Here is a 13,382-nt window from a genome sequence, read left to right as displayed (position 1 = left end):
CTGCTGTATTCAGCACTGCTGCAGGGTCATCTTAAGTACTGTGTGTCCCAAAATTTAACAAGGATGTGAAGGTCCTTGAATATGTCCAGAGAAGGACAACAAAATTGTGAAAGAGCTGGAAGCCATGTCCTCTGAGTAGCATCTGACAACAGGGAGAGAAGTTTGGAGAGAAGGAGGCTGAGGCTCTCTGCAGCTTCCTGAGAAGGGGAAGTGAAGAGGGTACCCAGTACCAGCATGCTTGGGAATGGTTAAAAAGCTGCTTGCAACAGAAAAGGACATAACTGGAAACAGGATTTAAATTTATGTTTCTGACTCTCTTTCAGGGCAGATGTTCACAAGCATTATCACCATGTACAGGTGTAGCCAGGAGCAGGTTAATGCCATCTGCAGTTTAGCTTGAAAAACCATCACTTGAACTCTGGCAAAGTCAGAGCCAGAATTTTGTAAATCCCCCACATCTTGTGGAGAGCCATTTGCTGGTGGGACTGTGTGGGGAAAACAGATTGTCTCACTCACATGTCTCTTATTGCAAGAAGTTAATAGCATAGTTTGTATCCAACACAGTTGCTATGAACTCCACCTCTCCAGGCAAATTTGCCCACAGAGTTTCTTGGAATATTCTGAATTATGGACTGACACTCCCAATGAGTGTCCTGCACCCAGACTGCAGAAAATGAACATGCTGGTCTCTAAACATTACATCTTCATAGGATGTGTTTGTTTTGACTACACATTCTTCCTGAATCCTGCTGTAGAGAATAACCCAAAAAATGGAACTGCCTGGAGTCAAAAGAAGTCATGCCAGTAGAACCCAGTCTCATTCAAATCAGAGGCAGATATTGGTAAAACCACAGATAATACAACAGTCTTGAAAATATGTAACTGATATTGTAAAAACCCCTGAAATTATCTAAAAATTAATTAAAATTAAAATATTAACCTTTACCAGAAACAGGAAAGTTGATAACTGAATGATGCACAAAGAAGGCTCTTTCTAGGAAAAAAAAAAACCTCAAAAGTTTTAACAATGCGATTTTCTGTGTTTGGTAATGCATTTTTTATGTAAGAATTTGTATTTTGGCTTTCAAAAAATATAGCCTCCAAACATTCCTACTTTATTTATATATTTTTCTCTTTTAAAATTATTTTTATTTTTAACCTTTGAGGAGGAAGAACAATAACCAAAGTCATGTATTATTTTGGATGTAAAAGTTGAAACAATTTGAGTTTATGAATACAAGCCGAGCAGTCCCTGTTTCCTGAAAAGCAAGAATAAGGATTGGTTACAGACACACAGAAAAGGAGCAATGCTTGGTATTTTACAACTTATGACACACCTTTATAACACACATATGAACTACATTTTTTGCCTTCCAAACCTTTTTCTGCTGTGGTTCTTGAGTAGTGATGCATGAAAACCACCCCTGTGCCTGTCTGATGCTTGTATTGCCTACATGGAGTGCTGAGAAGTGGCCGCTCCTCATGGGGCTGCAAGCCTGGAGCCCTACCAAGCACAGGCTGTTTTGCACAAGCAAGAACCCCTGGAGAAATGGAGCCAAGGGAAGAGCAGAGCTCACTCTCACTCCAGGTTTAAAATGGGCCAGAGAGAGCCAGGGCATGTGTGGTGTCTTGGAAACACAAGTGCAGCAGGCAGCTTCTGGGAAAAGCCCAGAGAAGCCCCAGCAAAGGGCTTTATTCGATGCACAGAACAAGAAACAAGGCCTGGGGGCCACCCTAGGAGCCTAGAAGATGCTTTTCCCCAGATGTGGGACATGAGGGTTACCCTTGTGGGGCATGAGCAGCACGCAGCAACCTGGCCAAAAGGGACCCTAGAAGCACTGGTCACGCTTTATGCAGCAGAAGAAAGCCAAAAAGCCACGGAACACTGTGCCAATCTGCCCCACAGGAAAATTCCTTCCTGATCTCAGCACCTGTACAGGCTATTCTCTAGGCATGTGTCTTAGACCTGTTTTGTTGTCTCACAGGCTGGTCAACACCTCCCAGATGTCTAAACCCTATTATCCCTCAGCCTGGAGCTATCTCATGGCCTTGTGAAATTGGCCACCCTCAAATGGATGGTAAACTAACACATCCTGAACCAATTAGCTCTGGCTGTACTATTGCTTTCCCATACTGTGCTATATCTTGCAATAATCCAGACTAGAAGTAACAACTTCCTATATAACTGGCTCTGTCAATTTATCAAAATAAAAAATAATAGTCACATCTTTTGGCCACCATAGGTTGAATTTTTTTTGGAAGAGCAAGTGAGACTTGGCTTTTTTCTTTTACTTTAGTTTTTAACTTTGGCCACTGATGGCCTGATTGGAGGTTTATGTCTCATCCCAAACATTTTCCTATGTGCTGCTGTTACACAGCAGGGAACTTTAATGTGAGCATTTTCAGTACAAAGCTAGTGATGTTTTCAGCACTGGAGTACAGCGATTCTGCTCACACCAGCAGGTTCAGGTGGCCCAAAGTTCACTGTAGTGCTCAAGACACCTGACCAAATAAACACCACGTATATCTCCCTTCTCTACAGCCCTTTGCCAGCCATGTTTCAGGAAGCTGGTGTAGAAATAAAGGAGGAAGTTTTAATAAAGTATTGTACTTGCTCTCCTTTGCCTGGTGCTTTTGGTTGGCAGGGACATGTTTCACCATCAAGGCAATATCCAACACTTCCTTCTACGTTTAATTTCCTCTGAAGGAAGAGATTTCTTTAGTGAGCAACACATCTGATATCATGCTAGAGCTGTTCTAATACAGGCAACACTGAGCCCCAGTCTTTGAAGCACAATAATGCTTTGCTTCCTGCAGCTTAACTTTTGTGATTGCCTGTTTCATGACTCCAGCTCGGGTGGCTCAGTGATGGGAGAGGCAGCAGGTGTATGGGAACTTGTCCTGCCTTGCTTCATTCTGGACTTTGATTATTACTCCTGATGTTTCCCGTGCGGACCATCAGTCTTTTTCATCCACATCTGTAAGAGTGAGACTGTTGGAACAAATAATCCTAAGGGCAATATCATTTTGGCAGTGTGAGCTAGCTCAAGGTGGAAATTAAATGGGAGTTGAGCACTTTCAATGTCCAAATTCAGCAGCTCTGTTAAGAAAACTTTTCTTGGAATTGAAAGAACAGTGCCAGCTGTTTATTTCCACTGGCTAGAGATTATTTCATACTTAAATCTATTCACTTCAGTGGGAAGTACAGATGTTTGGTACTTCCCTGAAGCAAGTGCGAAAGGTCAAACCCATCCAAGGCCTCCTTCCTTCTGCAGGATACTCAAAAGCCAAGCACTGATCCCTGCAGGGCTATCAGGCACTAAGTGAACAGCGCCTGTGTGAGTAAAGCCCCATGAGTGCTCTGTCAGACTGGTCAGGTCTATGAGGGATTTGTATTGCCCAAAAAGAAATGTTGATGTTTAGGAATGTTTGAATTTGGTTTTGGGTCCTCATAATTAATGTCCTTTCTATAAATTCATGTAACAGGCTGAGAAGGGGCAGGTAAATATGGTTCTTCATATTCTTCCTTTCTTCCTCTGTCGCCCCCACTTTTTTCTTTGGGTTGTGGTTGATTGGTTTTTTTGGCTACCACTCTGTTGGCATACTTTAATTCTGCCTTATCTCATTTATTTTTTCACCTTACTCTATTACTGCTGTCTTTCTCCCCTTCTCACTGGCATGAAATATGAACTTTACAGATTTCTGAATGAGATTTCCAATATAGTATGTCCCAGCAGGCTAGAAATAGGGAAAAATATCTTAATTTTGGGTTAGCTTTCTCCCATGGTAAGGGACTCTGCCAGCTGCTCATAGCCTCCTCTGTGTTCAAGCAAGCACATTTGACAAAACAAAAGATTCAGAACAGATCCCATGTCAGCATAAAACATCACATTTCTTTGGAAGTCTGCAGAGTACTGAGCCAACACACAAGTAAAGAAACCTGATTCCTTTGACAGGACTGTGTCTGCAGGAAGAGGCAATGTCTTAAATTAGCTAAATTGGTATGCTTGCAAAAGTAGCCAGCTTTAGGCAAGAGCTCCTCTTCAAGTCTACAACAGAAGCAGCTTTTTTCAAAGTTGAATGTCAGCTGAGAAGGATTATTTAGAATTTAGTCCTTCTAACAAGCTGTGTTATTTATTTACTTTAAAGTAGAAGTTCTAAGTCTGAAAAACTTAAAAAAGCTACATATTGCTTTATAAATACAGTGTGTGTTCTGTGACAAATCTTTAGAGCTTTCTACATACTATTTCTTTAATTCAAAGTCTGAAAATAATTTTTACATCATTTCTGTAGAAGAATGATGGGAGAAAACATCTTGCTTTCTGTCTCTCTATGAAGCAACTGCTCAAGAATGAATTACGGTCATGCATAAAGGATTTAATACATGATCTTACTTTAATAAAGCAAAAGCAATGCTGCCCAGCATAGTTCCCCATCTCCTTTGGAGAAATGTGTATTTCATGGGGTTAAGTGTCTACAGACTGTGTAGAACCCAGAGTTTTACACTGTCATCATAGCTGGTAGTCACTTGGGCCACTATCTCCACTATCACTCGCCATTACTTTCAGTATTTGCACCTCCTGTGCTCTTGCCAATACAAACTGCCAGCATCAAAAATGTCCTTCTTTATACAAGTAATTTATTATGGGGTATTGCAGCAATAAACAAGGGTTGCTACATGGCACCAAATCTGTGGTAAAAAAACCCCAAACTCAACATCCATATGAAAAATTGCCCCATCAAATTAACAGAAGCAGCTCTCATACCAAAAAAAACCAAAAAAAATGGAAACAGGTGAAGAAACCACAATAAAAATTAATTTCAAAATGGCACAGCAATGGAAAGACAGGAAAGGTTTTTCCCACAACTTTTAAAGCCCTATAGGAAAGTAGAGAAGACCTGCCTGCCCTGTGTGTGGGTACAGCAAGGTCCCTGACAGACCTGAAGAATGAAGATGGGACAGTGAGGACAGGCTGAAGGGCACTGTTTGGTCACACAGGGGGCTGTCACAGACTGCTGGACTGGAGCAGGAGGCATGAGCACAAACCCCTGCCAGACAGGCTGGAATGGTAGTGGCAGATGTGATGACAGTCAGCATGCATTCTCCATGGAAAAAAAAACTGAGTCACTGGCCTTGCCTGAAGGATAATTTTAGTGCAGGGTGTGAAACCCAACCCTCTCTTTCAGTGTGACATGGGTTGTGATGTTGAGCTGGCAACTCAGCTGCTGCTGTTTCAGGAATGTCAAAGCTGTTTATGAACCCTGAGCAAGTGTGGGAAAAACCTTAGTGGGAAGCAACAGTGAGCCCCTGGCAGGGAGCAGGTTTTCCTTTCATTTCCTCTCCTTCCCTTTTGCTCACAGGCTCCTTTGTCTGGCGTCATGGAAGCCTGAGCTGAGCACAATTAACGGTGATGGCCAGGTGTGAGGGCATGAACAACACCCCCATGCACAGAGGTGGGTGCACAGGGGCATGAAGAGTAAGCCCCATCTTTTAAGGCAGGAGCTGGGAACCCTTCATGATCTTGGTGCCATTTGCCCCAAGGCCTACAGGCCTTTGAGGGCCCCACTGGTGGAGGCAATGATGTTGGCCCAGCATTAGCACATGCACGAAGGCAAGAGCAAGCAGAAAGCAGAATTATTGTTCCTGCCTCGCAGGGTGAGAAAGAAAGGAGTCTGAAATAGATTCCTACTGATGCAGTGGTGAGAAGATTGCAGTCTTCAAAGGCACCACTCTAAAAGGCATACACATTCTTGTAAATAAACATGCAGGTCATCAGTCACACACTCATGCCTGAAAAATGCACAGTGCTGGGGGATTTGTCTTTGTTTCAAACAAAGTATCATACTGCAGCTATGTGCATCACTTCATTCAGGATGTAGTTTCAGGCTCTATGCTGAAACAGCCATACCAAATCACACGGACCTTTACCCTGGATTGTGTTGAATCAGTAGGCATGCAAAGTAGTAGTTGGAAATTTATGCTAACATCTTCAGAGCAGCACCTTGTCCTACATTTCTAAGTTTCCTGGGACTACTGACTGGACCATTAAGTTTTTTTCATCTCCCTTTACAAAGCAGTAAGCGCACAGGATTGCTTAAAAAGTTTTCCAAGCTTGCTCCATTTGTTCTTATGCCGAAGTGCAGATGTGAAGAATAAATCTTTTAAGTGTCTGAGTCTATGCCATACATGCAGCCTCCTGGAAAGACTGTGAACTCCAGATCTTTACAGCCAGGGACATCTGTCTATTTGCATGGGTACCCTTTTGAAATCTTTCTTTCTTACAGTTAGGGAGTAAGCCACTGATGATCTCGTGATGTGCCTTTCTGTCATGTGGGAACATCCTGCAGTTTGCCTCCAGCATCAATTTGTGGTCAAGGATGCAAAAGATGCAGAATGTGATACAACAGACATGACAAGACCTCTCATCAACTGGTATTTTGGGACTGGTATTTTGGGCAATCAGCAATTGCACATGAGCCAACTCTTGTCTCTCTGCTGGATGCCCACATGTAGTTCAGTGTATGTTGCTCACATATGGCTGGCACTGCCTGTGCCTTTGACATAGAACTGTTGGCAAAATAAATAGGTCAAGTCTAACTCATACCTATCAGGTATTTAGATGCTCAACTCCTTCTGAAATAAATGCAAGTGAGGGTTGCAAACACTGTCTGGGAGTGGACTTCACTGACATTAAGAAGGGTGGTGCGAAAAGAGACACAAGTTTGCAAGGATTAAGTGTAAGCACTAAAATGAAATTAACTTCAAGGTGAGAAATAAGCTGATTTTGTTAATGTCCCAAAATAAAGAGTATCGTACTGTTTATAAATATTTGACTAAAATTGATTTTGACAATGGGTTATTGTGTTTCTTCCTATGTTCTTCATGATGGTTGGCATTCCTTGGTAAATGGCAGCACTTTCACAGTGTGCATGCATGGCTCAAAGCAGGAAAATCTGTCCCTAATACTAGAATTAAGCCAACTATTAAAACAGAAACTGAACCGAATGCCTAGATCTCCTCCCCAAACTCAAACGAAAACTTCCTGAGATTCAGGTATGTTTGGTTAACTTTAAATTAAACAATGTTGTGTTTCTATACATCCTGCTTTCAATGAAGACTCCAAGCAGAAACACAAAAATATGGCAAACACATCTATATTTACACTATTTATGACCCAGCTGAATCCAGGAAACACTGGAAATCTCACAAAATCAGCTTTGCCTCACAGACTATTCAGCTATCAGGTTCTGTTGCTGTAACCTCATAGAATACAATATAACACATGTACATACCAATTTATTATCAACTTTTCACCAAACAACTGGGATAAACAAGTTCCAAGACTATCAGACATATGAACACCCCATTTTTATTCAACTATGGCAGCATACTATATAGCTACCTTATATTCCTTTTATGCTCCTTCTCATTGAGTCACTGGTTAAGTTGCCCAAAGACATAATGTCTCTTGTGGTACACGACAACATACCAAAACACATCATAACCAAAGATAACAAACCAGGCATATACATGTTGTGCTTCATATTTGGTTTGTGGCTAATTCAAAATACGTACTGCTAGATTTTGCTGCTTGGTATCTCTTTGACAACTCTCTGCATTGTATTAGTAGAGCACAAATATGAAGAAAACAGCATTGTTTTAGAAGAACATATTTAGCCATATAAAATTGCCCTGCAAGTCACAGCAAAATTTTTAAAGCACTCTTGTGTACCAGACTTTTGCAAATTTTCAAATTCATATTTAAAGGAACATTTAATGCTATTGCTAGAAACTATATCACTGTCAGCAAAACATAATACAGACACCCTGATTACCTAGGTATTTGCTTGACCGCAACAAAGCCATCTTAAACAATTCAGTACCACAGCTTCATGCCTGTTTAGCCAGATTATGTTTTCCAGATTCTAAGAAGACACATATTAAGAAATACATGTTAATCATTGTCCTAATGAGAACAATATGTAGTTAGCATTTAGAGTGTCACACAAAAGATACAGAAGGCAAGTACAGAATAAGTGCACTCTAAATTCAAGGAAACCCAATCCTTCTTTCCCATTAGCGTGTTTTAGTGAAATGGCCCTCTCTGAGAGAAATTTTTAATGAACTAGATAAATTTTAACCAGTATGTATATATGTTTCCATTAGGCATGGGGCAAGGTAAAATGCCATTCTGACCACGATTGTGAACGAAAAACAACCACTGTCCCACTTGCTTACATACAAAAAGCTATGAGTATATAAAGCACTAAAAGCCTTCCCAACATCTCTCCTCTGGAGACACCAAACTTTCCAATGGTTACATCAGTTTACAGCCAGATGACTTCTGGAACAAACAACTACTCAACATGTGTAATAGGACAAGAATCTGTCTTTAAATTTATTTTCAAGTAATAAATAAAGTACATACCTCACAAAATAAGCCAGTTAGTCTCATTTGGTAAAAGTGCAAAACTCATCACACTTCTGAGAGTCTCAAAGGTGCATGAAGGTTTGGTTTGAATTTTCTAATGCAAAATATGTGCACTCCCTGCACTTTTTTGGTTATGTGAAGATAGTAAGATTGAGATGCTGATGAAACAGCAAATAAAACGGGCATCAATGGAGTGGATGCAAAAGCAAGCAAGATTGTCTTGTCTGCTTAGATTGCAGTGCCTTGCTGCCACACTGCACAGAGAACATCTAAAACCTGTCTCCCCCATTCCTCTCTCCCACCTCTCTACACAGGTCATAGGCTCTGTCTTTTTCTCCATCCCAACCACCAGGCACTGCATGAATGCTGATTCAGCCTTTACTAACTATGCATGAAGAACAGCTTTTCTTTTTTCAAACCTCCCTGGAATTATAAAGGTGTTTCCACACCCTGACTAAAGACTGTTGAAAGTAGTTACAAAACATTAAAGCAGTTTAGAGTGCAGTATTGTTTAATCCCTTTGCATAGGTTAAAACTAGTATTGCCTTGAAAAGTGAGCACTGAAGTAAAATGTGACTGAAAATTGTCTCATCACACCCTACTGGAAGCCTTCTCCAAAAGGGAGATGCATAAAAACTTCGGCTTATTTCTTTTTGAAGGTGTACCTCTCCCTCCTTCCCTTCCTTTCACACCATTCTCCCAAGAAACAGCAAAGTATTTTTTGCATGTCAGCAAGCATTACATGAAAAGAAACTACACCAGTTTCTTTTCAGAAAGAACAAAACTCAGCTCAAAAACTGACTACCAGCTTCCTGAAGAGCAGAAAGAAAAAAAAAAAAACCAAACCAAACAAAAAAACCCCAAAACCAACAAAAACAAACAAACAACCCCCCCAAATAAACACAAAAAAACCCCACCACCAAAATACAACCAAAACAGAACACAAAGCAAAATAAATCCAAAAGAAATCCCAGAAGTAACAACAAAAATTACAACATTTTTTTTTTCTGGACAGTACCATTGCTGCTGTCTGCTTACGCTTTGTCTTCTTGAAAAAATAAATGCAATCTTTGCAAAAGGAAAAATTCAACCTTAAAAAGAGTACCTAGAAATATTATCTTATTGGTAACTATATAATACTGCAAGTGTATCACTAAGCAGGTTAATGTGATTGAAAGATATCTCATTTTACGTATTTTACTCAGTTATATGCTTATGTTCTCTCTCAAATTTGCTCTCAAAACTTACAAATTCCAAGAAGAGCAACAATTAGCTTGAAAAATCAGCTTAGATGTCAACAGCTGACTCCTTATAATCATCCTCTTGGATAATATGTGTTTGCACAGGGCAGCCAGTGTCCATAATCAGCATTCATCTTTCATCCTCGTCAGCTGGGCTGTCTGGCAGGTGCTGGGTGGAGTGAAGATGGAGGGGTCTGCAATGCCCAGATGGATGTCAAAGAAGCGAGTGGAAGTTGTCACACTGTAGTTCTTGGTGTAGGTTTCCTGTACAGGGTAACAGTCTTGGACAGTGTAAACGCCAACCCAGGATTCCACTGCAACCAAACAGAACTGTGACAGCTTTAGGTGACAAGACAAGATGAATGTGTCATGATGATGTCAGTTGCTTTTAACTCTTTGCTTCTCTTTAACATTGTTGAGATTCTCATTATATATATATATATATATATATATATTTTAATAACTACTCTTTTCAAGCACTTCTAGCGGTTCATTATCTCAAGAAAACACTCAATGCTGATCTATTCCAGGATGTGATGTAGCAAGTCTGTCCCTTTTTTAACTCCAGTTTAATTCCACAGCGTGCTAACCTCAGAGTTGTTCCCTCATTATCTTTCCCCCGTGTTCTCTGTCATCACCTCTACCTTCTCCACTATGCTATTTAGGCAGTGGCAGTAATACCATTGAAATGGTTTCCTTTGTATACCCTTTGCTTTTATCTCTCTTTTGCTGACCTCACAGACACCTTCAGTGATCATTCTTTACCCATTCAATCATACTCACTGTTACGCATTTCAGATCTCTTGGTAGCAGAAACTCATGTTAAAATTACCTACTGTGATCATAAATCAGTTCCCCTGAGGAATGCCTGTAACAAATTTTTCTAGTCCTGAGGACACTTATTTTCTCCCACCCAGCAGCAATCACACAGACTTATTCTCAGTACTTTCAGTTTTGTGTCATAGGCTGTACCACAATCACACTACCATAAATAAATAAATAAATAAATAAATAAATAAATGGTGACATGAAACACATATACTGTATCCAAAGAAAGGGTGGGAAGCTAAGAAATATTCGAATATACCTCTTTTGATCATGCTAATATTAAAAAAACATTCTGACCTCAATTAATACGGTTTTGAGTACAGAGAAATGGAGGTAACATTTTCCTGAAGAAGTACTCTCTCAGAATTTAAAATAAAAATAATGGTTAATTATGATGCTACTGAAGTAGCCTGTATCTCCCCTAAAACTTTTGTAATTGTAAAAGAAATATAATTTTACAACCCAAACCAATTCTAGCTGAAAAGTATATAGGCAGACAGTAACTTTCAGACATTATGTTTATGAATGATCATACAGAAATGCACCGGAGACACAAAATAATACAGGATAAAAATCACACATCATTGGTTGAATGCATCTGGATATAAAGTTCAAAAAAAATTCCAAAAATATCAGATCTGAAAAAAAGTTATTATTGGAGTGAGTGTTAATTTGCCTTTGGCAGAATACCAGAGGATATTATCAACCTAGTTACAGAGGTCTAATGATCTTATCCCTCATTCTCTACTTCATTTGTTCTACTTTTACTCAAGAAAGAAATATCTTCCTCTAGTTAAATGCTCAAGCTCGTAACCAGCCTATGTATTAGATGACCATAACCATAAGAGCTGCATTAGCTGAACAGACTCATCAATTTCGCAGAGCTTTTATGATTATTTTTATAGTTGTCTGGGTCATCAATAAACCATAGATGAAACTGAAGCCAAAGTGCTAATAAATTTCTATGCATTTAAAATCAAACATACTATAACTTGGAAAATTCAGCCTCCCTTCTTTTGCGATGCAAGTGTTCAGCTGCCAAGTGCAGAACTAAGCCTTGCGAGCAGGTATTTCTTACCAGTATAGAGGACACAAAATTTAGGCACGTATTAAGGATTTCAGTGGCTGCAAAACCATGACTAGACAAACACTGATAAAAAACCTGCTTTGTTTCTGTTACACAGACTCTAGTTTGAGTGTGCCCCTAAAAATAGTACCAATTCTTCTCTAGAAAAATTTGGGATACAGGCTGCCAGATTCAGACATGAAATGATGCTGTTCCACGCCAAACTCCGTATGATACCAAATACAACACAATCAAGTGCCCTGAACATATTTAATACTGCTGAAACATTACATTTTCCTAAAAAATGCATTCTTATTAAAATTATATTCTGTCCACAGGACATTTTCACTACTTCTTACAGAGAACTTAATAGAAATATGGAAAGCCGGTGTGAAACATGAATAATTTTATTTTTCCCTGTGCAGCAGAGACATTGATTATTATTAAAATTAAACAAAAGCATGCACGTACATTTCCTGGCTGGTTTCCTGTCAGACCATTCCTGTACCATAACTTCATCTCCAGGTCCCCCAATGTAGTACTGATCTTCATAAGTTGAATTGGCAGGAATATCATATGGATCCCATGGCTCTGTCAGAGCAATCTTTGAGCAAAGCTTTGTAACTTGTTCAATCTGAAACATCACTGCATCTTTGTAGAGCAATATATACTCAAAGAACCTGAAACATTAAGAAAAAGCAATGAATATATATAGATTTTTTCTATCCTAAGCAAGGAGCATTGCTGATATGTAAGCTTGCCTTTGACTTCTCAGCATAAGAACATTTCCACTTGCATTTAAAGTTTGCCAAACTTTGAGAAACACTAACCAGTTGGGCAGAAATTTCCCATGCTGGAAGTTTGTATCAGCTGATTCTTTCCAAAATAAATAAAACAGGCCAAACTGGTTCAGCTTTTTCTGAGAACAACAGAACAACTTTTCTGAGAACAACTGAGAGAAAAACATGTTATTATTCCTAGTTTTGGTTGGATTTTTTGGTTGTTATTTTTTATTGTTGTTGTTTTATTTTAAATAGCTGTTTTATTAAAAAGCTCCAGTGCCTCCATGTTTTGCAAAAATGACTTAAAATTTTGGCAGGAGAAAAGTTTTTATTAAAAGTTGCCCAGATTTGGCTAAGTTATAAGCCTTTGAAAAAAATCTGCTTGCAAAGGCTGGACAGAATCATTTATCTATAAATGTGGTATAGCCTTCCTCTGTACTGGTTAGATGTGGTATCTGCCATCCTCACAGATGCTTCTCCATGGCACCACACAGAGCTTAAGTTGGACATGGTGGTGAAGGGGGAAGTGCATGGTACCAAGGAACTGAGAGGGACATCCTCATACATCATAGTTTCTCTCTGGAAGCCACCAGACCCAAGAAGTAGTGACAAGAAAAAGGAGAAGAGCATAATATTAAGGCAGAGATAAGGAGAGGTGTGGAGCTCAATGAGCTTGAGAGGCTAGAAGGTGAAGTCACCAGCATGGATAATTAATAAAGATTTAAAACCAATCTTCCAATGAGTATGAAGTGTCCAAGCCATGCTCTGAGGAGAGATTATAAACATTTACACGGACACTTTCATCTAGTTTCTGTTTACAGTGGTCTGGTCTACCACCAGTACTGTGACATTGCTTCCATACCTTCAAAAAGAAAGTGGTATGTCCTTATCTTTAAACTGGGCAGAAAACCACAGAGAAGTAGAAAATCAAAATTATCAGAAGCATCATCTTATCTTGAATACTCAATTGGAAGTAGCAGAAACTTCTCCAGGGTACTTTGCATTACCAGTCAGATGAGAAGTCATTCAAAGC

The 13,382-nt window shown here is 39.5% G+C and overlaps 1 protein-coding gene across 1 annotated transcript in view; it reads right to left on the bottom strand.

The window, feature by feature from the left end:
* Positions 1-9,796: 9,796 nt before the first annotated feature.
* Positions 9,797-13,382, bottom strand: part of EPDR1 (ependymin related 1) — a 28,131-nt gene continuing 24,545 nt past the window's right edge. The window contains exons 2-3 of the mRNA XM_062497358.1: positions 12,039-12,247; positions 9,797-9,987 (exon numbers count right to left, since the gene is read on the bottom strand). Coding sequence (XP_062353342.1) covers positions 9,797-9,987; positions 12,039-12,247 — 400 coding nt within the window. The remainder of the gene's footprint in view (positions 9,988-12,038; positions 12,248-13,382) is intronic.

Source organism: Cinclus cinclus, chromosome 1 (genome assembly GCF_963662255.1).
Source record: "Cinclus cinclus chromosome 1, bCinCin1.1, whole genome shotgun sequence".
NCBI lineage: Eukaryota > Metazoa > Chordata > Aves > Passeriformes > Cinclidae > Cinclus > Cinclus cinclus.
This window is presented reverse-complemented; position numbering and strand designations above follow the sequence as displayed.